Source organism: Erythrolamprus reginae, chromosome 8 (genome assembly GCF_031021105.1).
Source record: "Erythrolamprus reginae isolate rEryReg1 chromosome 8, rEryReg1.hap1, whole genome shotgun sequence".
Classification (NCBI taxonomy): Eukaryota; Metazoa; Chordata; class Lepidosauria; order Squamata; family Dipsadidae; genus Erythrolamprus; species Erythrolamprus reginae.
The window spans coordinates 46,407,770-46,430,589 of NC_091957.1; the positions used below are offsets into that span (position 1 = coordinate 46,407,770).

Sequence of the window (22,820 nt, forward strand, 5' to 3'; positions counted from 1 at the left end):
AGGCATTCACCGCTCTGTAAGGGCTGTGTTTTTTCCCCATCCGTTTGATCTTTGATTACCATGCTAGCAAAGTCACATGGAGAGCCTTAGCCATTTGCTTGGTTAAAATTCTTCTTCTTCTTCTTCTTCTTCTTCTTCTTCTTCTTCTTCTTCTTCTTCTTCTTCTTCCTTCTTCTTCTTCTCCTCCTCCTCCTTCTCCTCCTCCTCCTCCTCCTCTTTATCCTTTTCCTCTTCCTCCTCCTCCTCCTTCTCCTCCTCCTCCTCTTTTTCTTCTTCGCCTTCTCCTCCTCCTCCTCATCTCATCCTCATACTCCTTTTTTACAAGAAACAGACCATTCCGTATTTTTTATTTCTCGCCCCCCATAGTTTCCATATGCATATATCCAAAACATCAATACACAATTATAGATTTTTATCTAACCATTCATAATTCAATATCCTATTTGTGCATCTATTTTATGCTGTTGTTCATCAGTCTGCTTTCCTTCTTTCCTTTACACTCCCCTCCCTCTATCTCCATCTCCTCTATCTACCTTCTTTGTCCTTCTCTCTCCCTGTTCCTACTCTACTCCTTCTCTTCTCCTCTCCCTTTCTCCCTTCCTCTTGTTTCTTCTTGAGTAGTGCGCCAACCTATGGCTTCTGGCCAGGAACCCCTTATATCTGATACCTTTCAGCCTCCAAATGAGTTTTGCAGGGCGGGGAGGCTTATCTTACAGTACTGACCAATTTTACAGTAAAACCTCTTCTCACACTCACTCATGCCCTTGTCACCTCACGGCTAGATTGTTGCAATGCGCTCTCCTGGGGCTACCCCTGGAGAGTGTTCAGAGACTATAATTGGGCCAGAATGCAGCTGTGCGAGTTGTTGTGATGTCATGTGTATCACGTGACCATAAGGATGGCCCAGAGGTTGCAAATGTGCAAAACGGTCGTACGTTCCCTTTTTCAGTGCCGTTGCAACTTTGAACGGGTCTGCCGCATGAATCCCAGCGACCGATTAGGTCCCACAGAGTTGGCCTTCTCCGGGTCCCGTCGACTAAACAATGTCGTCTGGCAGGTCCCAGGGGAAGAGCCTTCTCTGTGGCAGCCCCGACTCTCTGGAACCAGCTCCCCCCGGAGATTAGAACTGCCCCCACCCTCCTTGCCTTCCGTAAACTCCTTAAAACTCACCTCTGCCGTCAGGTATGGGGGAATTGAGGCATTCCCACCCCCTCTCCCCAGGCCTATACAATTTATGTGTGGTATGTCTGGTTTAATAATGCGGGTTTTTAAATTTTTTTTTAATTTATTAGATTTGTTGTGAATTGTTTTATTATATGTTGTGAGCCGCCCCGAGTCTACGGAGAGGGGCGGCATACAAATCTAATAAATTAATTAATTAATTAATTAAATGAAGTGGAGAATTATCTGTACAGCTGTTCAGCTTGACGCCATCCAATTAATCCCGCCTTTCCTTTTTTTCTCCGTTAGCTGATTGGCATTTTCTTGGCCTGCTGCCTCTCCCGGTCCATCACCACTAACCAGTACGAGATGGTGTAGCATTACAAGGCAGGAAGTTCTAAGCTAACACTCCCAAGGTATAAATGTTTTTTGCGATAGAGAAACCCTTGCATCTCGTGTGGGCCTGTGTTGGAAGGAGGCTTCTCTTTCCAAAATCCAAAAGAAACGGCCCCAGATCCAGTTAAATGAATGAAACTCTTTTGGCACGCAAAGCACTTGTTTCCAGTTTCCAGAACCTTCCCAGTTACAGATCGATTTGGAGGGCAGAGTACAGCACCGCAGGCTACTTCGGCTAACTGGTAGCTGTGGTTCAGCATTTCAAATCTCACCACCTGCTCAAGGTTGACTCAGCCTTCCATCCTTCCGATTAAATACAGATCAACTCTATACACTATGGAATAATTGGATTGGACAATTGTGGAATTGAAGGGAACTACAGAGATCATGAACCTTTGTAGCATACAATGAATCCAATGGAAGCATTTGTGAGACGGGGCTGTCTGCTTCTTAACCTTCAAAGCTGGAGAGCCTACAAGTTTCATTGATAGTCCATTCTACTGTTGCACAGGTCTTAGAAATATTTTCCTTATACGTAAAAGAAATCTTAAGACCTGCAACCTGTCGCCGTTATTTCTTGGGTATATCTTTAAGACCCTGTGCCATCAGGTTGCCCCTGTGCACACCTTCAGAGTTTCTTCTGGCTGCATAGCTAGGGGTATAACAAGCAGGAAGAGGGAGATTATGATCCCGCTATATAGAGCGCTGGTGAGACCACATTTGGAATACTGTGTTCAGTTCTGGAGACCTCACCTACAAAAAGATATTGACAAAATTGAACGGGTCCAAAAACAGGCTACAAGAATGGTGGAAGGTCTTAAGCATAAAACGTATCAAGAAAGACTTCATGAACTCAATCTGTATAGTCTGGAGGACAGAAGGGAAAGGGGGGGGACATGATCGAAACATTTAAATATGTCAAAGGGTTCAATAAGGTTCAGGAGGGAAGTGTTTTTAATAGGAAAGTGAACACAAGAACAAGGGGACACAATCTGAAGTTAGTTGTGGGAAAGATCAAAAGCAACGTGAGAAAATATAATTTTACTGAAAGAGTAGTAGATCCTTGGAACAAACTTCCAGCAGACCTGGTAGATAAATCCACAGTAACTGAATTTAAACATGCCTGGGATAAACATATATCCATCCTAAGATAAAATACGGAAAATAGTATAAGGGCAGACTAGATGGACCATGAGGTCTTTTTCTGCCGTCAAGGTTCTATGTTTCTAGAAATAGCCATCGCACTCAGATTTATATGCTGCTTCACAGGGCTTTACAGCTCCTCTAAGCGGTTTACAGAATCAGCTTATTGCCCCCGACAATTTTTACCCACCTCGGAAGGATGAAAGGCTGCATCAGCCTTGAGCCTGGTGAGATTTGAACTGCCAAATTGCAGGCAGCCAGCAGAAGCAGCCTGCAGTGCTGCACTCTAACCACTGCGCCACCACGGCACAGAAATGTATGTAATATCCCGTATCCTGTGTGATCAATTGTGCCCTTGCAATTTTCTGTTGGCTGGGAAGCTGAAGACTGCTTATCCTTGATTTTTACACAAATCAATGGTCAGATGCACTTGTGGGTCCTGCTTTCCTACCCCCAAAAATGACCGTTGTAGATTTGGGAAATAACAGCAAGGATGGTCATTAGCCAGATATGCATGTCACCCTAATCTTGACCCACAACAATAACAATAAGGTGTAAAGCATTTTTACAAATTGTGATTGTTGTGTTTGTAGCAAACCCCACCCCTATTACGACTTAATGTGTAATTTCCTCTATGCTGGTTGAGCCAGGCAGGATTCCCTTGAGTACCATTTGTTGGGGGTCAGGGGAAATGGAGGGTCTTGCCTTCTCTTTCTGCTCAAGATCCCCACGGACAATGGGTGGGCCACTGTGTGACACAGAATGCTGGACGCTCTTCTTAGGTTCTTATGTTCTTGCCATTTAAAAGCAACTGTCTCTTAATCTCTTATTTTCTGTTCTTTATTTGCAGGGTTTATTTAAACAAAGGGAAAAAACCAGAAGATTTTTTTTTAAAGGAGCAACTTCCCTGACAGACTTGAGCTTTTGAAAACCAGTTTGATTTGACAGCTGTCTTTAGGATTTTATTTGAATTATGTTTGAAAGTACCAAGGACAAGGCAAGGAGCTTTTCCTTAGTGATTTAAAACTACTGAGGACCAGTAGTTTTAAAATAGTTTTTTTTTTAAAGGGAGGCTTTTCATAGTACTATTAGTTGTGTCATTAATCTTCTATGTATTTAAGTGGATGTATTATTTAAGTTTATATTAGCCTATTCTTGCTATTGTAGTGTAACTTAACCAACAGTTGCCTTTTTTAGTTAAGTGCCCATTTTTTTCCTCTTGGATTAATGCTTCTCATTCTGGACTTATCAAACCCTATCCAGAACCATAGTACCTTCAAAAAATATCCTGTATCCCCCCCAAATAAGATATTCCCTGATAATAAACCTAATCGGGCTTTCAAGTGCATGGCAATAAGGCCAAGCGCTTATTTCAGGGTTCAAAAAAATACGAGACAGGGTCTTATTTTCGGAGAAATGCGGTACAATGAGTGGCTTCAATCCAGATCCTCTACAACTTCTTAGCTTGGAACTCAAATGCTGTATTTTGTTTCAGTTGGATCCATTTTCTGGAGGCTCCAGCTTGGGAATTTTTCAAACTTGGCAACTTGAAGATGGTTGTGGATTTTAACTCCCAGAATTCTAGGAGTTGAAGTCTGCACCTCTTTACACTGCCAAGTTTCTTTTATTTTTTGGGGTGCTGGTGGTGGGGAGAAACTGGGAGTCATAGACAAGTCATAGAAGACCCAACTTTGCCTACTGCTGATCTAGACAGTCTGATAATTATGAGTTTGTATAAGCTAGTTTCCTGTGCAATGGAATGGAATAGTAGCCCAAGTCTAACCAAACGTGGATAGATTAGTTAAAAAAAATAAATACGCTGATTAGCAACAGCAGCAAATTGATCTCCCTTACCTTTGAGGTTTCAGTGGGAGAATCAGATTCTGCAATAGATAGGACACTAAAACCCTCACTGAACAGGGCTTCACGTATCACACCCAGGCACATTTACTATATTAATGGTAAATGGCTGGTTCACATTATGTGCTAAGCCAGGGATGACGAAACTTTTTTGGTTTGCGTGCAAAAAAAAATTGTGTGTGTATTAGCATGAACACACATGCCCACACCCATTCCCTCCCCCTCGCACATGCGCACTGCCCCTGCGCATAGGCACAATTCCCCATCCCCGCTTAAGCGCACAGACCTCACTGAAGCCTGAGATGGGGGGGAAAACAGCCAAATGGGCAAACCAGAAGCTCGGAAAAACAGGCTTCCGGTTTGCCCGTTGTGTTCTTTTTCACACTCTGGAGCCTTCCAGGAAGCTTCGTAGAGCCCCGGAGTGCGAAAAACAGCACAACGGGCAAACCGGAAGTCCATTTTTTCAAACTTCCGGTTTGCCCATCAGGCTTTTTTTGCACTCTGGGACTTCAGGAAGCTTCTCTGGAGCCTCCGGAGGATGAAACAGCCTTCCCCAAGGCCAAAAAGGAGCTGGCTAGCACGCACAGGTGCACTGAAGACCTCGCATGCCTTCCGATATGGCTCCATGTGCCACCTGTAGCACGTATGCCATAGGTTCGCCATCACTGTGCTAAGCTATAAACCAGTGATGGTGAACCTTTTTTTTCTTCGGGTGCCGAAAGAGTGTGGGCATATCATGTATGCGCGAGTGAACACACCCATAATTCAATGCGTGGGGAGGCCGAAAACTGCTTCTCTCACCCCCCAGAGGCTCTCTGGAGGCTGGAAATGGCCTGTTTCCCAACTTCTAGTGGGCCCAGTATGCTCGTGTTTCGCCCTCCTCGGGCTCCAAAGACTTCTCTGGAGCCAGGGGAGGGTATAAACGCCCTCCCTCATCCCCCCGGAGGCTCTCTGGAAGCCAAAAACGCCCTCCCTGAGCCTCTGTGTGAGCCAAAACTCAGCTGGCCGGCACACACATGCATGTTGGAGCTGAGCTAGGGCAACAGCTCGCGTGCCAGCAGATATGGCTCCTCGTGCCCTATCTACGTTCGCTATCACTGCTATAAACCATGGAATGGAATTTGCACACAATGAAAAGCTCAGGCAACGGAAAGTTTGGCTCTATTGTGGTCATAAGTTGCCGGCGATATCTCCTGATAATTGTGCAGTTATCTCGCTACTCATTCATTAGTTCTGGAAGGTGCAACTGATACTAAAAAGGAGAACCCGACAAACCATGTGATTCTACCAGATGATGCTTTGCTTTTGCTGGGAAGGACTTCCTGTCCGCTCCCGACTGCTGTCCCCCTTTTCCTATGTCAGGAAACCTTTCCCAGCCTGGCTGACTTCCTGTCCTCTGTGGCTGACCCCCTCTTCTTATGGCAGTGCGTCAAGAACCAACCCACACGTACCCAGACACATTTTAATGTCAAAATGCATCAGGTACCCGGGTTTTGGAGCAGTTGAGTATTGAGGCACGCTGCTTCACATAAATAAGTTTCATTTATGGCTGTACATAAATAAGTACATTGATAGACAACACCTGGCTTGAATTTCAATTGTGGTCTGCAAAAAAAAAACTCCTCTTGGTCTCCTTTCCAATTTCTTCTGCCTGCCTCTGCCCTTCCACCTGAAATCTAAATGATATTTGGTGCTAATTCCTTGGGTTCTGAAAACAACTGGTGTTCTTTGGAAAGGAGAGGTTTTCTTTGATCCATGTTCTTCGTCTGGGGAACGAGTCCTACTCTGAAATTCAGATTTCAGTGACGCCTTTGAAGCCAAATTGTGATCTTTGTGCTTCTGTGTGTGTATTTTTAAGATTTGGCAGGAGAGTCCTTGATCTTAGCTGTCACTTTACATCCGTTTGAGTATGGTTTCATCATCAGTATTATGTGATGCTTTGAATATTTCTTTTGGGTTTGGTTTTTTTTTTGGTATTCAATAGAGGAATCTTCCCAGACTCATAATAAATGTTTATACACTTTTTATTCTGAAAGCTCTTTAAATACATCACTTGGTCATTTACATGAACCGTTGCAAGTCAGCAAATATTTGATTTCTCTGGTGTGGTGTGTGCTTGGGGATGAATTACTCCTTTTGTTAATGTTGGAAATACATACCATATTTTTTAGCGTATAAGACGCACCCTCCTAGTTTTGGGGCAGGAAAATAGAGAGGAAAAAAATCTACCTATCAGGTATTCATCTGGCTAGCATCCTTAGTCTGGTCAGCTTCGGCACATTATTTTATCCCCTTGTTAAGGCTGAAAAAATAATCTTTGGAGTAGTAGCAATGAAAACAAGCCTGCAAAGACTTAGGGCTGGAAAAAAACTTCGGTGTAGCAATAAAAAAATCCTGCAAGGGGGGGGGAGATCGTTAACACCTCGTTAAGGCTGGGGAAAAAAACTTCAAAAAAGCTACATTCTGATGCACCCAAATTTTCAACGTCTTTTGGGGGTGGGGGAGGTGAGTCTTATGCTCCGAAAAATATGGTATATGCTTGTTTCTAATCTTCCTGCAAATTAAGATACAGGTAGTCCTCAACTTTCAACTGTAATTGAACCTGCAATTTTGGTCATAAGTGGTGTGGGTTGCAAAGAGAGTCACCAAGTGACTACACCTGATTTTACAATCTGTTTTCCAGAACCACGTGGTCACAAAGCAAACACTGGTTAAACAAGTCCATTGTTTGCTGTGCAGTAATTTTTGCCAGAAACTGGAAACTTTATTGCTGAAAGAAGATCTTAAGTTCTGGTTTTACTTAGCCATCCCTTGCTTACTGACAGTCCCAATTAAGGGCAGAAAACGAAGACTACCTGAATATATACACTGCTCAAATAAAATAAAGGAAAAACTTAAACAACAGAATATAATTCCAAGTAAATCAAACTTCTGTGAAGTCAAACTGTCCACTTAGGAAGCAACACTGATTGACAGTCAATTTCACATGCTGTTGTGCAAATGGAATAGTTGTGCAAATGAAATATTCGATGAGAATATTTTATTCATTCAGATCTAGGGTGTGTTATTTGAGTGTTCCCCTTAATTTTTTTGAGCAGTATATTTGGGGTGTATACCCTGATTTGCTGAAATTAGTTTGCAAATCCCACATTTTTTGGGGGGGAAACCTATTTTGAGACATTTTTTTGGGGGGGGGGAAAGAATTCCTGTTGAAACTGCAAAAAGCAGAATTTGCAGAATGCACTCCTACCGTGTTTGCCCGATAGTAAGACCCCCCCGATTGTAAGACATATGGGGGGTTTCAGGGGGGTCGGCTAATATAAGCCATACCCCGAAAGTAAGACATATGTCTTACTTTCGGGGAAACACGGTACTAAAAGCGAGGGAGGCGTTGGAGCAGTTCGCGGCGCCCTGGCGGCGGTTCCCTCCGCTTTGACGGCGCTGGTCCGCTCGCTCGTCCCCGCAACCGACCCGTTTCCCCGACACGCGTCTGGAGGGGAGGAGCCACTCTGTGCAGTTGGGCAGCCCTGCCTGCCGGAAAGGAGGCGGGCGAAGGAGGGCGCAGCTCCGGCCGCCCGCTCGGCTCGCTTCTACAACTTCGGACCAGCGCCATCCTTCGCCTCGCATTTCCGGGTTGGCGAGCCTGGATTGTTTTTCCTGCGAGCGCTGGTCCCCGCTAAGCCTTCTGCGCCTGACTCGGCGAGGCGAGAGGGAAGAAGGAGAAGCGCAAGTGGATGCGGAGCGAAGGACGGATAAATGCCTCCCGGGCACTCCGCATCCACTTGCGCTTCTCCTTCTTCGCCGAGTCAGGCGCAGAAGGCTTAGCGGGGACCAGCGCTCGCAGGAAAAACAATCCAGGCTCGCCAACCTGGAAATGCGAGGCGAAGGATGGCGCTGGTCCGAAGTTGTAGAAGCAAGCCGAGCGGGCGGCCGGAGCTGCGCCCTCCTTCGCCCGCCTCCTTTCCGGCAGGCAGGGCTGCCCAACTGCGCAGAGCGCCTCCTCCCCTCCAGACGCGTGTCGGGGAAACGGGTCGGTTGCGGGGACGAGCGAGCGGACCAGCGCCGTCAAAGCGGAGGGAACCGCCGCCAGGGCTGCTGCCACGCTGCCGAGCAGATCAGCTGCTGGGCGGCCGAAGAAACCTTCCCTGGGTCTTCCCGACTTCACCCTGTCAATTTGGTGAGTGGAGGCGGGAAACGGCGGGGGGGGGGGTATGTAAGACATACCCCGAAAGTAAGACCTAGTGGGGCTTTTGGGGGTAAAAAGAAAGTAAGACACTGTCTTACTATCAGGAAACACGGTAGCTTTTCCTAACATCCAACCAGTACTGTTTATTTCAAGGTAAAATCTGCCCTCTTGTGGATATGTTGGAGAATGCTGGTTGTAGTAGTTTGGCAATATCAAGCAAACCCCAAATGGGCTTTCATTTCCCCTTTTTATAGGGAACAAATCTGGTTTGCAGTTTTGCAAACCAAACTGCAATTTTGCTAATGCTTGCATTCCAAAATCTCCACTTTACATTGTAGTGTATTTTTTTTTCTTTTTTGCTGCTTTAAAAAACCAACAACACAGTCATTCACTCGAATACATTGCAAAGAACTTTACGCCGAATAATATATCCGTGGGGCAAAAACATAGAAAGAAAATACAGCCCAGAGAAATGGCTTGCGTAAAGGATACAGTTTGAGGGGAGTAGGGAGAAAGGGCAGAATGATCAGGAGATAATTACAACTGAGCCAGCACAGTGGCTCTAGCAAAAACTTACACATGCAGTGGTACCTCTACCTAAGAATGCCTCTACTTGCGAACCTTTCTAGATAAGAACCGGGTGTTCAAGATTTTTTTGCCTCTTCTCAAGAACCATTTTCCACTTACAAACCCGAGCCTCTGAAACTGTAACCGGAAAAGGCAGGGGGAAGCCTCCGTGGGGTCTCTCTAGGAATCTCCTGGGAGGAAACTGGGACAGAAGAGGTGGGGAGAAGTCTCTGTGGGGCATCTCTAAGAATCTCCTGGAAGGAAACGGCCAGAAGAAGTGGGGAGAAACCTCTATGGGGGTCTCTGTAGGAATCCTGGGAGGAAACAGGTCAGAAGAGGTGGGGAGAAGCCTGTGTGGGGCATCTCTAGGAATCTCCTGGGAGGAAATGGGGCCAAAAAGAGGTGGGGAGAAGCCTTTGTGGGGTCTCTCTAGGAATCTCCTGGGAGGAAACGGCTGGAAGAGGTGTGGGGAAGCCTCTGTGGGGTCTCTCTAGGAATCTCCTGGGAGTAAACGGATGGAAAAGGTGGGGAGAAGCCTCTGTGGGGCATCTCTAGGAATCTCCTGGGAGGAAACGGCCAGAAGAAGTGGGGAGAAACCTCTATGGGGTCTCTGTAGGAATCCTGGGAGGAAACAGGTCAGAAGAGGTGGGGAGAAGCCTGTGTGGGGCATCTCTAGGAATCTCCTGGGAGGAAACAGGGCCAAAAAGAGGTGGGGAGAAGCCTTTGTGGGGTCTCTCTAGGAATCTCCTGGGAGGAAACGGCTGGAAGAGGTGTGGGGAAGCCTCTGTGGGGTCTCTCTAGGAATCTCCTGGGAGTAAACGGACGGAAAAGGTGGGGAGAAGCTTCTGTGGGGCATCTCTAGGAATCTCCTGGGAGGAAACGGATGGAAAAGATGGGGAGAAGCCTCCGTGGGGCCTCTCTAGGAATCTCCTGGGAGGAAACAGGCCTTCCACCCTCCCTGTGGTTTCCCCAATCGCACACATTGTTTGCTTTTACATTGATTCCTATGGGAAAAATTGCTTCTTACAAACCTTTCCACTTAAGAACCTAGTCATGGAACGAATTAAGTTCGTAAGTAGAGGTACCACTGTACATCATACTAATGGCCTTTGAGAGAATCACATGCTTTGAATTATCTACAAGGAGACGGTCTGAATGGAACGGATACTACACTACGCTTATTTTATTATTATTATTGCTTTTGGACAGAGTGTGCTCACACCCGCCCTAACATCCGTGCTATCCACCAATTGCAGGGCATGATGGTACGGCAGATCACCCGCCCTCCTTGATAGCAGTAGGGGTATGGGTAATACCCGAGCAGCGGCTCACATATTCTGCGACAGTAGCGGTGGGCTCGACGGCAGCGGGCACAGCAGTATCCTCTCTCATCCCACAGAGGATGGAACTCGAGGCCGTGCTCAGTCTGGGAGGAGGAAGGAACAATGAGTTGAGTTAGAAACAATGGTCTCGTGTTGACCAGCGCAAGCGAGAAGTTGACTTGCCTAAGGAAAAGTTAGAAGTGGGACTCCAGTGATTTCCTAGGGCGGTGGCAGTGAAGGGCTGCAAAACTTTTTACTGTCACTGTGGGCATGTCTTATTGTGGGTGTGGCTTGATGGTCATGTGACCCGGTAGGAGTGGTTTGACGGCCATGTGATCTGGTGGGAGTGGCTTAGGAGAGGGGCGGCATACAAATCTAATGAATTGAATTGAATTGAATGACTGGGGGTGGCTTACAGGTCATGTGACTGTTTGGGAGTGGCTTACCGACCAAGGTAAGTTTTCAAATAGGTGCTTGGACTCTTTTTCAGTTGATTAAGTCCCATTATTTGAATAGCCACAAAAAAGACAAATGATAGACAGCATTATTTGTTGAGGAGCCCAGTCACATTTTAAGGTTTCGTACCGAACCCACAAGGTTCAGTATGATAACAGATTAGGCAAGTAGCTCAATTTTCTTTAATTGCTGTAAAATAGATATAGCTAGATAATAATTAAAGTGATTAAAGTGTTTATGGGTAAAAACATACTGTTTAATTATTTCCTATTTTAAAAGTAATTAAGGATCATACTGAGGTACTAGAGAAGGAAGGACCAAAAGCCCCTATTAAGTGTTCAATAAATAGTGCATAAATTTACTAACCCCACTGCGTCCCCCCCTCCCGTGTGGCCCCATACCAGGTGCAGCCATCTCCATTGCAACTATTCTCTTTCTCTTCCTTTGGTTAATTCCTTTCCCTGATTCTTTGATTTCTGGTGCAATTTCATAGCATTTGACTACTCTGGCTTCTTCCCACCCTCTGCATTCTTTCAGATTTCACAATGCTTTCGCAGCAAAAAATTTCGAGCATATTTTCCGAGGGCTCCTTGGGGGCTCCATTAATTGAAGGAGCAGGACTTTATAACTCAGCTCTGCGCAAAAGATTGCTGAAAATTCCACTTGACTTGAAGGCCGCCCCCCCCAAAATAACCTTGTTATTATTGTTATTGTTGTTATTGTTTTGTTGTTGTTGTTGTTGTTATTGTTATTATTATTATTATTATTATTATTATTATTATTATTATTATTATTATTTAGATTTGTATGCCACCGCTCTCCAGAGACTCGGAGCGGCTCGCAACAACAAAACACAGTACAAAACACTAGGCTTATAAAATTTATGCATGGTACGCTAGTGTGTATGATTGGTTTTAATTTGTGGTGTATTTTAAATTAACTTAAAATTAGATTTTAAGTTAATTTACTGTGTTCAGTTCTGGAGACCTCACCTACAAAAAGATATTGACAAAATTGAACGGGTCCAAAGACGGGCTACAAGAATGGTGGAAGGTCTTAAGCATAAAACGTATCAGGAAAGACTTCATGAACTCAATCTGTATAGTCTGGAGGACAGAAGGGAAAGGGGGGACATGATCGAAACATTTAAATATATTAAAGGGTTAAATAAGGTCCAGGAGGGAAGTGTTTTTAACAGGAAAGTGAACACAAGAACAAGGGGACACAATCTGAAGTTAGTTGGGGGAAAGATCAAAGGCAACATGAGAAAGTATTATTTTACTGAAAGAGTAGTAGATCCTTGGAACAAACTTCCAGCAGACGTGGTTGGTAAATCCACAGTAACCGAATTTAAACATGCCTGGGATAAACATATATCCATTGTAAGATAAAATACAGGAAATAGTAAAAGGGCAGACTAGATGGACCATGGGGTCTTTTTCTGCCGTCAGTCTTCTATGTTTCTATGTTTCTATTTGTTTTACATTGTATTGCTATTGCTGTGAGCCGCCCCGAGTCTGCGGAGAGGGGCGGCATACAAATCTGATTAAACTTAAACTTAAACTTAAATCCAATACTTAAAAAAAAAACCCCACAGTTTAAATCCCTTAATATAAAAACAGTCATACATCCCAGCCAAACCATACATAAAACGGAACGGCCCGGGGGAATCAATTTCCCCATGCCTGACGGCAGAGGTGGGTTTTAAGGAGTCTGCGAAAGGCAAGGAGGGTGAAGGCAGTCCTGATCTCTGTGGGGGGGGGGTGTGTGAGTTGATTCCAGAGGGTCGGGGCCACCACAGAGAAGGCTCTTCCCCTGGGTCCCGCCAGATGACATTGTTTCGTCGACGGGACCTGTAGAAGGCCAACTCTGTGGGACCTAATCGTGACAATGGCCTGGGGTTCCCCCCCCCCCAATTCTGAAGACTTACGTAGTCGTTCACTGGTAAGTCTTCTTCGGTCAGCTGACGAGCGTGGCGTTTGGGGCCTTGGTTTTCTTCCTTGCTCAAGGACCGACGTCCCTGTGGAGCATCTGCTTGGTTTTGCTCATCCGTGGGAATCAGATCCTCATTTCCTTCTTCAAAGTCTAGAATGTTGGGATCTGGGGAGGGAAGTCCATAATCAGAACAACAGAGTTGGAAAGGGACCTTGGAGGTCTTGTAGTCCAGTGTTTCCCAACCTTGGCAACTTGAAGATATCTGGACTTCGACTCCCAGAATTCCCCAGCCAGCATTCGTCCAAATATCTTCAAGTTGCCAAGGTTGGGAAACACTGTTCTAGCCCAACCTCCTGCCCAATCAGGAAACCCTATACCAGTGATAATGAACCTAGTGCCGAAAGAGCATGCACACACACATAATTCAATGCCCGAGGCAGGCAAAAACAGCTTCTCCGACCCTCTGGAAGTCCTCTGAAGGCCGGAAATGGCCCGTTTCCGAACGTATTGTGGCCCAGTATACTCAGGTTTCACCCTCCCCAGACTCCAAAGGCTTCCCTGGAGCCAGAGGAGGGTAAACATGCCTTCCCTCACCGCCCCGGAGGCTCTCTGGAAGCCAAAAACGCCCTCCCAGAGCCTCTGTGCGACCCAAAACTCAGCTGGCTGGCCCACATATGCATGTTGCAGCTGATCTAGGGCAACGGCTCCTGTGCCAGCAGATATAGCTCCATGTGCCACCTGTGGCACCCATGCCATAGGTTCGCCATCACTGCCTTATACCCTTTCAGACAAACGGTTGTCCAATCTCTTCTTAAAACCCTCCAGTGTTGGACCACCCACAACTTCTGGAGGCCAGCTGTTCCAGTGATTAACTGTTCTCCCAGTGAGGAATTTTCTCGGTTGCTTCTCTCCTTGATTTGTTTTCAAGCTAATTGCTTGCAAGCCTTCCAGTTGTCTGTCTAAAGAATGAAGCCAACATCATTCTGTGATGATGCCACCACCCACACCCTGGTCATGGTTGTCCCAAAGGTGCTTTTCCAAAAGACAATAGAGTGGCTAGGAGTAAATGAATGAACTGGAATTTTTTTGGGGGGAGAGGGGGTTCCTAGAAAATGTTTCCCTTCTCATCCAAGAAACGTCTTCAGTTAAAATATTTTATTTATATATATATATATACACACAGTAAAATACATGATGAAGGTTATAGAGGAGATTCTCATAGTAAAATATATCTAAGAAATAATAGAAAAGAAGGTATAGTAATAGAACATGTCAATGACAGAATAGAAGAAGAGATACAGTGATCCCTCGATTATCGCGAGGGTTCCGTTCCAAGACCCCTCGCGATAATCGATTTTTCGCGATGTAGGGTTGCGGAAGTAAAAACACCATCTGCGCATGCGCACCCTTTTTTCATGGCCGCGCATGCGCAGATGGTGGAGTTTGCGTGGGTGGCGGGGAAGACCCAGGGAAGGTTCCTTCGGCCGCCCAGCAGCTGATCTGCTCGGCAGCGCAGCAGCAGCGAGCAGACGAAGATCGGGGTTTCCCCGCCGCCCACGCAAAGGGGAAACCCCGATTCGGCTCCTCGCTGCGCTGCTGAGCAGATCAGCTGCTGGGCGGCCGAAGGAACCTTCCCTGGGTCTTCTTCGCTGATGCCCCTGCCCGCCCGCCCGCCCGCCGCCGCCCGCCGCCCGCCAGCAAGAGGGGGAGAGATAGAGAAAGAGAGAGAAGGAAAGAAAGAGATGAGAGAGGGAGGAAGAGAGTGTGAGAGAGGAAGAAGCAAGATAGAGAAAGAGAGAGAGAAAGAAAGATGAGAAAGGAAGGAAGAGAGTGACGTCATCGGGTGGGAAAAATCGCGATATAGCGTTTCGCGAAGAACGAGATCGCGAAAATCGACGGAAGGCACTATATTGCACTTGTACTCGCCCCTTACTGACCTCTTAGGAATCTGGATAGGTCAACCGTAGATAATCTAAGGGCAAAGTGTTGGGGGTTTGGGGATGACACTATGGAGTCCGGTAATGAGTTCCACACTTCGACAACTCGGTTACTGAAGTCATATTTTTTACAGTCAAGTTTGGAGCGGTTAATATTAAGTTTAAATCTGTTGTGTGCTCTTGTGTTGTTGTGGTTGAAGCTGAAGTAGTCGCCGACAGGCAGGACGTTGCAGCATATGATCTTGTGGGCAATACTTAGATCTTGTTTAAGGCATCTTAGTTCTAGGCTTTCTAGGCCCAGGATTGAAAGTCTAGTCTCGTAGAGTATTCTATTTTGAGTGGAGGAATGAAGGGCTCTTCTGGTGAAGTATCTTTGGACATTTTCAAGGGTCTTAATGTTTCCAGCAGCTTTGCTGCTTAAAAGCTTTCCAAGCAATTTACAGAAATCATATTCATACCTGGCTCTCATCCTTCTAACCCTGGCATCTAAGAGAGAGTTCTAACATCCCCATCGTCCTCTGATTCAGACAATATCCTAACTGGGGATTCTACAGTCTCTGGTGGTTCCCCAGTTTCCAATCTCCCTTCACTCTTATTCTCAGACTCAGATGGCAAGAACATTGGCCTGCGATGCCTGTACTCCTCCAACTCCTGGTCCTCAAAATCCATGACCAGCTGAGCCAGATGTGAACCACTCACAACACATGCTAGTTGCAAAAATGGGACACAAAATGCCCTTTGTGGTATTGGATAAAGTTCTGGCATTATAATGTCGAGAGAAGACAGCCTTACCTCTTAGCGGGGTAGGGTGGACCCAGTATGCAGTGACGTTTTTGCAGAGGTCAAACAGCCTGGAATTCTTCAGAAAATCTTTATTTTCAATGGGTTTCTCTCCTGGAACCCAGAGCACCGATTGCTCAAAATAGGTGACGGCTATTTCCTCTGCCTGCAAGACAGGACATGCCCGTATTTTTTGAAGTATAAGACACTCCTTCCTCCCTATCCCCCCCCCCCCCCCAAAACTGGTCCGTTTTTGCCAAAAATTAGGTGCACAGAAGGTTTGGGAGGTTTGCAGAGAGGCTGGGGAAGGCAAAAATGCCCCCGTTTTTGCAAAACACGGACCCATTTTTGCAAAAAAGGGGGTGTGCAGAGGGTTTGGGAAGTTTGAAAAGTGCTTTTGGGACTGAGGAGGACAAAAACCTTTTTTCTTACTTTCCTTTTTGAAATATTGGTGCGTCTTATACACCAGTGCATCTTATAGTCTGAAAAATACGGTATTCGCATGCCATATTAATTATGCTGGTGCTGCACTTCAATCCAGCTCTTTCCAGGTTATTCTTATTATATATAAGTACAAGCTGATACAGGAGGCGAGCCTGTAGCCTAGAGGCTAAGGCCACTGCCTTACAAGGCAGAGCCCCAGGTTCAAATCCCAGTAAGGGTGTAGCTACCTGATGAAGGCAAATAAGCCCGAAATAGATCTATAGTAGTCTCTATTCCTTTTCATTATCAGCAAAAAAATGTTACACACACACACACACATACACTGCTAAAAAATAAAGGGAACCCTTAAACAACACAATGTAACTCCAAGTAAATCAAACTTCTGTGATATCAAGCTGTCCACTTAGGAAGCAACACTGATTAACAATCAATTTCACATGTTGTCAGCACATTCAACTTCATACAGAACAAAGTATTAAATGAGAATATTTCATTCATTCAGATCTAGGACGTGTTCTTTGAGTATTCCCTTTATTTTTTTGAGTCGTGTGTGGGGGGGGGGTATGTCACATGTTTTTTTTGCTGAATTTGAAAATTAAGGGAGACTAGGATAGATCTATTTCGGCCTTATTTTGGCCTCATCAGCTAGCCATACCCACTGGGACTTGAACCTGCAACCTTTGCCTTATAAGGCAGAGAATTATCCTCTAGGCTACAGTATCCAATCCCTTCAGCTGTGCACCAGGGAAAGGTTACATATTTTGGTGTCGAATCATATATATATTTCTGGGGTACCATTCTTTTTTCTTGGACTAAAAACGGAAGTGTGCCACACTCACAAAAGACCAACGTGTGCTTTCTTGATCCGTTAGCCGCCGAACAGAAAAATGAAACGAGCAAGCAGGCAAGACGGCCCATCAATTCCTGCCATGGGAATGGAAGACGCATCGAACGAAGGAGCCAGCCAGAGTCTTGCGGGAATACAAAAATATTCTCCTCCCCACCCTTGACCCCTCAATTTGCTAGTCTGCCGTGTAACGCGAGAAACATGAAAAAACAGTTTGAACTGAATCCCTTGCAGATTCGACACGCCAGTTTAAGTGTGAAATAGGATGGGTTTTTATTTTTTACTTTTTGAGATTGGAAAAGAGAGTTTTCCACCCCAAAACGCTTTTGAAATGATTGAAGCTGTCCTTTTGCCATTCGGAAGGGCTGCTTTGGTTGCACAATGTGGCGCTTTGAACTCAGAACGGGGGTATTTGCACACTTTTGAAAGTGCAAGGGTTGCCCTGAAGGTAACGCTCCAATTTTTTTTTCTGTGCCTACACTAATGGTACAAATGTGAAACTTGAGATATGCATTATTTGGAGTGCCTGTGAGTGATAGAGAGGCCGCTGCGGAGGAAAGAGCTTCATCCAACTGGTGGAGGCTAAATGAAGCTCTTTCCTCCGCAGTGGCCTCTCTATCACTCTGTAAGACTCCTGAATGAGAATGGGGGTCAGACTAGATGGCCACTGAGGTCCCTTCCCTCTCTATCTTTCTGTAAGTCTCCTGAATGAGAAGGCGGGTCAGACTAGATGGCCACTGAGGTCCCTTCCCTCTCTATCATTCTGTAAGACTCCTGAATGAGAAGGGGGGTCAGATTAGATGGCCACTGAGGTCCCTTCCCTCTCTATCATTCTGTAAGTCTCCTGAATGAGAAGGGGGGTCAGACTAGATGGCCACTGAGGTCCCTTCTCTATCATTCTGTAAGTCTCCTGAATGAGAAGGGGGGGTGTCAGACTAGATGGCCACTGAGGTCCCTTCCCTCCCTATCATTCTGTAAGTCTCCTGAATGAGAAGGGGGGTCAGACTAGATGGCCACTGAGGTCCCTTCCCTCTCTATCATTCTGTAAGTCTCCTGAATGAGAAGGGGGGGGGTCAGACTAGATGGCCACTGAGGTCCCTTCCATCTCTATCATTCAACTGGTGTGTGTGTATGAAAGAGCAAACTGTCCCATTCTTTCCTTCCAAAAGTAGCGTTTTGTAACAACCGTTCTGATTGGATGGTGGCGAAGTGTCCCATGTGGCCAAAAGGCTGTGGCTGAATGTGGATTTTTGTGACCAAAGGGCTGGAGTGAAGAGCTAGGGGCCTTTGGGCGAGGGAGAGAAGGCAGCGGCCGATCAGCTGCTGCGGAGGAAAGAGCTTCATCCAACTGGCGGAGGCAAAAAGTCCCATCCCCGCGTAGCTGCAGCAGTGTTTCGAAATGGCGTCTGTAAGTGATGTACGTTACAAGCAGCGTGTCGTCATTGAATTTCTCACTGCGGAGAAAGAAACTGTTGGGAACATTCACAAATGTTTGTGTACAGTTTATGGAGAATCTGCATGGATCTGAATGGATGCCATTTGCAGAAGACATTTGTTGGAGGATGACGAAGTGGTGATTTGCACAGTGCAGAAATGGCTTTGTGACCAGAACAAGGAGTGGTACCAACAGGGCATACTGGCCCTTGTGTCTCCCTGGAGGAAGGCCATAGAACGGGATGGAGATTACGTGGAAAAAAAAGGAATGTAGAAGAAACATCATTCTTCTGTGTAAGTTTCGTTGTGGTCAATAAATAATTGTTGAAGAAAAAAATGTGGTGCATTACTGGGAGTCACTGCTCACAGTCACTCATGCCCTCATCACCTCGAGGCTCGACTACTGTAACGCTCTCTACCTGGGGCTACCTTTGAAAAGTGTTCGGAAACTTCAGATCGTGCAGAATGCAGCTGCGAGAGCAATCATGGGCTTTCCCAAATATGCCCATGTTACACCAACACTCCGCAGTCTGCATTGGTTGCTGATCAGTTTCCGGTCACAATTCAAAGTGTTGGTTATGACCTATAAAGCCCTTCATGGCACCGGACCAGATTACCTCAGGGACCGCCTTCTGCTGCATGAATCCCAGCAACCAGTTAGGTCCCACAGAGTGGATCTTCTCCGGGTCCCGTCAACCAAACAATGTCACTTGGTGGGACCCAGAGGAAGAGCCTTCTCTGTGGCAGCCCCACCCTCTGGAACCAACTCCCCCCAGAGATTAGAATTGCCCCCACCCTCCTTGCCTTTCGTAAGCTGCTTAAAACCCACCTCTGCCGCCAGGCATGGGGGAACTGAGATACTCTTTCCCCCTAGGCCTTTACAATTTTATGCATGGTATGTCTGTATGTATGATTGGTTTTTATATAATGGGTTGTTAACTGTTTTTAGTATTGGATTTTGTTATATACTATTTTGCTGCTGTTGTTAGCCGCCCCGAGTCTGCGGAGAGGGGTGGCATACAAATCCAATAAATAAATAAACAATAAATAAATAAATTACTTTCTGGGCGATCCTCGTAGGTTGCGTTTAACTAGCCGTGGCTACTTATTGATGGATAGGATTGTAAGGAGATGTTTCAGTGCCTATTCTTTGTTTCTAAAAATTTTGCATTTTATTTGTGGCATGACATTGTTACAGCTAGGACCGAGTTTACTTGTGGGGTGAAAAAAATAACAGGAGAGGATTCCCAGCCTTGTGAGCTCCTCTCTGGACCTCGGCCCTGCTTTCCCGCGTCCCTACTGCTGCCTGTGCCCAGCCGAGGGCAGCCTGGGCTCCAGCAGCACCTCACCGGTCTCCTGCGTGGACTCCTGGGGCTCCTTGGTGGGCGAGCCACTATTATTATTATTATTTATTATTATTTATTGGATTTGTATGCCGCCCCTCTTTGCAGACTCGGGGCAGCTAACAACAATGATAAAAACCAACATGTAACAATCCAATTTAATAAAACAACTAATAACCCTTATTATAAAAACCAAACATACACACAAACATACCACACATAACTTGTAATGGCCTAGGGGAAGGAATATCCTAACTCCCCCATGCCTGGTGACAAAGGTGGGTCTTGAGTAATTTGCAGCCACCTCTCCGAGCTGATTGGCCAGGAGAGCCATCTGCTGCTCACCTGCGGGGCAGGGCGGCTTGAGCAGGCGGTAAAAGCAGGGCTGAGGTCTGGAGAGGTGCAGCCACCAAGGGTGCTGTGGGCCATGGTTAGGGTGCTTCTGGTCTGGGCTGCCATCTCTGTGCTTTGGGTACGAATCTGCACATGCGCAGGAAGCTAAAGGGGGTGCATACATGCGCCGCCCCGACCATCGGAGCCTTCCAGTAGGGCTGTGAATGGCTGCCCTTTACTGGTTATACCTATACTAGACCAGGACTCACTGCTCACAGTCACTCATGCCCTCATCACCTCGAGGCTCGACTACTGTAACGCGCTCTACCTGGGGCTACCTCTGAAAAGTGTTCGGAAACTTCAGATTGTGCAGAATGCAGCTGCGAGAGCAATCATGGGCTTTCCCAAGTATGCCCATGTTTCACCAACACTCCGCAGTCTGCATTGGTTGCTGATCAGTTTCCGGTCACAATTCAAAGTGTTGGTTATGACCTATAAAGCCCTTCATGGCATCGGACCAGAATATCTCCGGGACCGCCTTCTGCCACACAAATCCCAGCGACCGGTTAGATCCCACAGAGTTGGCCTTCTCCGGGTCCCGTCGACTAAACAATGTTGTCTGGCGGGACCCAGGGGAAGAGCCTTCTCTGTGGTGGCCCCGTCCCTCTGGAACCAACTCCCCCCAGAGATCAGAATTGCCCCCACCCTCCTTGCCTTTCGTAAACTTCTCAAAACCCACCTCTGCCGTCAGGCATGGGGGAATTGAAATATCTTCTCCAGGCCTATATAATTTATGTATGGTGTGTTGTGTGCATGTTTTTTTAAATTATGGGTTTTTAACTTCGTATTATTATATTTGCGTAGTATGTTTGTGTGTATGCCTGGTTTTATAATAAGGGTTTTTAGTTGTTTTATTAATTGGATTGTTACATGTTTTTTTTTTTTATCATTGTTGTTAGCCACCCCGAGTCTACGGAGAGGGGCGGCATACAAGTCCAATAAATAAATAAATAAATTTGTATTGTACATTGTTTCTGTCACTGCTGTGAGCCGCCCCGAGTCTACGGAGAGGGGCGGCATACAAATTTAATAAATTAATATAATATAATATAATATAATATAATATAATATAATATAATATAATATAATATAATATAATATAATATAAAATAAAATAAAATAAAATAAAATACATACATACATACATACATACATACATACATACATACATACATACATACATACATAAAATACTCCCATTAACACTTACAGGGCAAGTGATTAGAATACGAGAGCAAACCCCACTCCCTCCTAACGCTAATGATGTCGCCTAGTTGGGTAATGAAACGTCTCCCGAAACCAACCAAGCTCAGAGACCACCGAAGACTTGTTTTCAACCCTGAGCTATAAATATTCAAATCCAATAAATAAATAAATAAATTTGTATTGTACATTGTTTCTGTCACTGCTGTGAGCCGCCCCGAGTCTACGGAGAGGGGCGGCATACAAATTTAATAAATAAATATAATATAATATAATATAATGTAATGTAATGTAATGTAATGTAATGTAATGTAATGTAATGTAATGTAATGTAATGTAATGTAATGTAATATAATATAAAATAAAATAAAATAAAATAATAAAATAAAATAAAATAAAATAAAATAAAATAAAATACATACATACATACCTACATACCTACATACATACATACATACATACATACATACATACATAAAATACTCCCATTAACACTTACAGGGCAAGTGATTAGAATACGAGAGCAAACCCCACTCCCTCCTAACGCTAATGATGTTGCCTAGTTGGGGAATGAAACGTCTCCCGAAACCAACCAAGCTCAGAGACCACCGAAGACTCCTTTTCAACCCTGAGCTATAAATATTCTCTTGCCTGCTTAGATGTTTTGCACACCGGGTGTGAAGCCAAGCATCCCTGGAAAAGACTGGGAGGCCCTGAAAAAACGGGAAGGCTGTAAATCCAATTAAAGGGATGAAGCACACTGAGAAACCGACCATTGGTCATGGGGGATGATATTTCACTTATTCTTTCCTTGCTACCCTCCATCCCAGCTGGGCTGCGTTTGGCCTTATGGTTGACTTCCCCTTCCTTGTTTTAGGGAAGATTCCATTTAACGTTAGCATATGTTGAATCTCAGACTCTTTCTCTCTCTCGCTGGCCTGTGAGTGATTTAAAAACCAGTGGGGATTAGTCTCCTCCGTCCTTTGGAAATGGCTATAAATCTGCTCGCCGGCCAGAGAGTCTTTATTTAATTCAGCACATTCTTTCCTCCTGCATACCTCCGGCGCCTCCGTCTCCATCTGCGATGCTTCTGGTATCCCTTTAATCTGATTTTGGAGGAAGCATTTGGGATCGCCCATGAAAAAGAGACCAGTTATTCCCTGCAAAAGAAGAGCAAAAATATAGCTAGGTAAAGGCGCTGGAGGAAATGAAGGCAACAGAGCAGAGGGGAAAAGCTCCTGGTTTGCTTGTCCCTGTTGGTCGTTGGAGAGTCAGTCACGAAGGCAGCGTGAGGTTAGGTTAGGTTAGGTTAGGTTTATTGGATTTATATGCCGCCCCTCTCCGCAAACTCGGGGCGGCTCACAACAATAATAAAAAACAGTACAGTACACAATACCAAATCCAATGCCCACC

The 22,820-nt window shown here is 45.5% G+C and overlaps 3 protein-coding genes across 3 annotated transcripts in view; 2 read left to right on the forward strand and 1 right to left on the reverse strand.

Annotated features, from left to right (window-relative positions):
* The window catches only part of TSPAN6 (tetraspanin 6), a 22,505-nt gene extending 15,920 nt beyond the window's left edge, over nt 1-6,585 (forward strand). The window contains 2 exon segments of the mRNA XM_070759830.1: nt 1,471-1,577; nt 3,551-6,585. Of these exon segments, the coding sequence (XP_070615931.1) occupies nt 1,471-1,539 (69 nt within the window). The 3' untranslated portion in view covers nt 1,540-1,577; nt 3,551-6,585.
* Nucleotides 1-22,820, forward strand: part of TRMT12 (tRNA methyltransferase 12 homolog) — a 533,403-nt gene that overhangs the window by 129,401 nt on the left and 381,182 nt on the right. The window lies entirely within an intron of this gene.
* The window catches only part of TNMD (tenomodulin), a 34,839-nt gene continuing 22,548 nt past the window's right edge, over nt 10,530-22,820 (reverse strand). The window contains exons 4-7 of the mRNA XM_070758329.1: nt 22,466-22,567; nt 15,756-15,909; nt 13,022-13,191; nt 10,530-10,739 (exon numbers count right to left, since the gene is read on the reverse strand). Coding sequence (XP_070614430.1) covers nt 10,530-10,739; nt 13,022-13,191; nt 15,756-15,909; nt 22,466-22,567 — 636 coding nt within the window. The remainder of the gene's footprint in view (nt 10,740-13,021; nt 13,192-15,755; nt 15,910-22,465; nt 22,568-22,820) is intronic.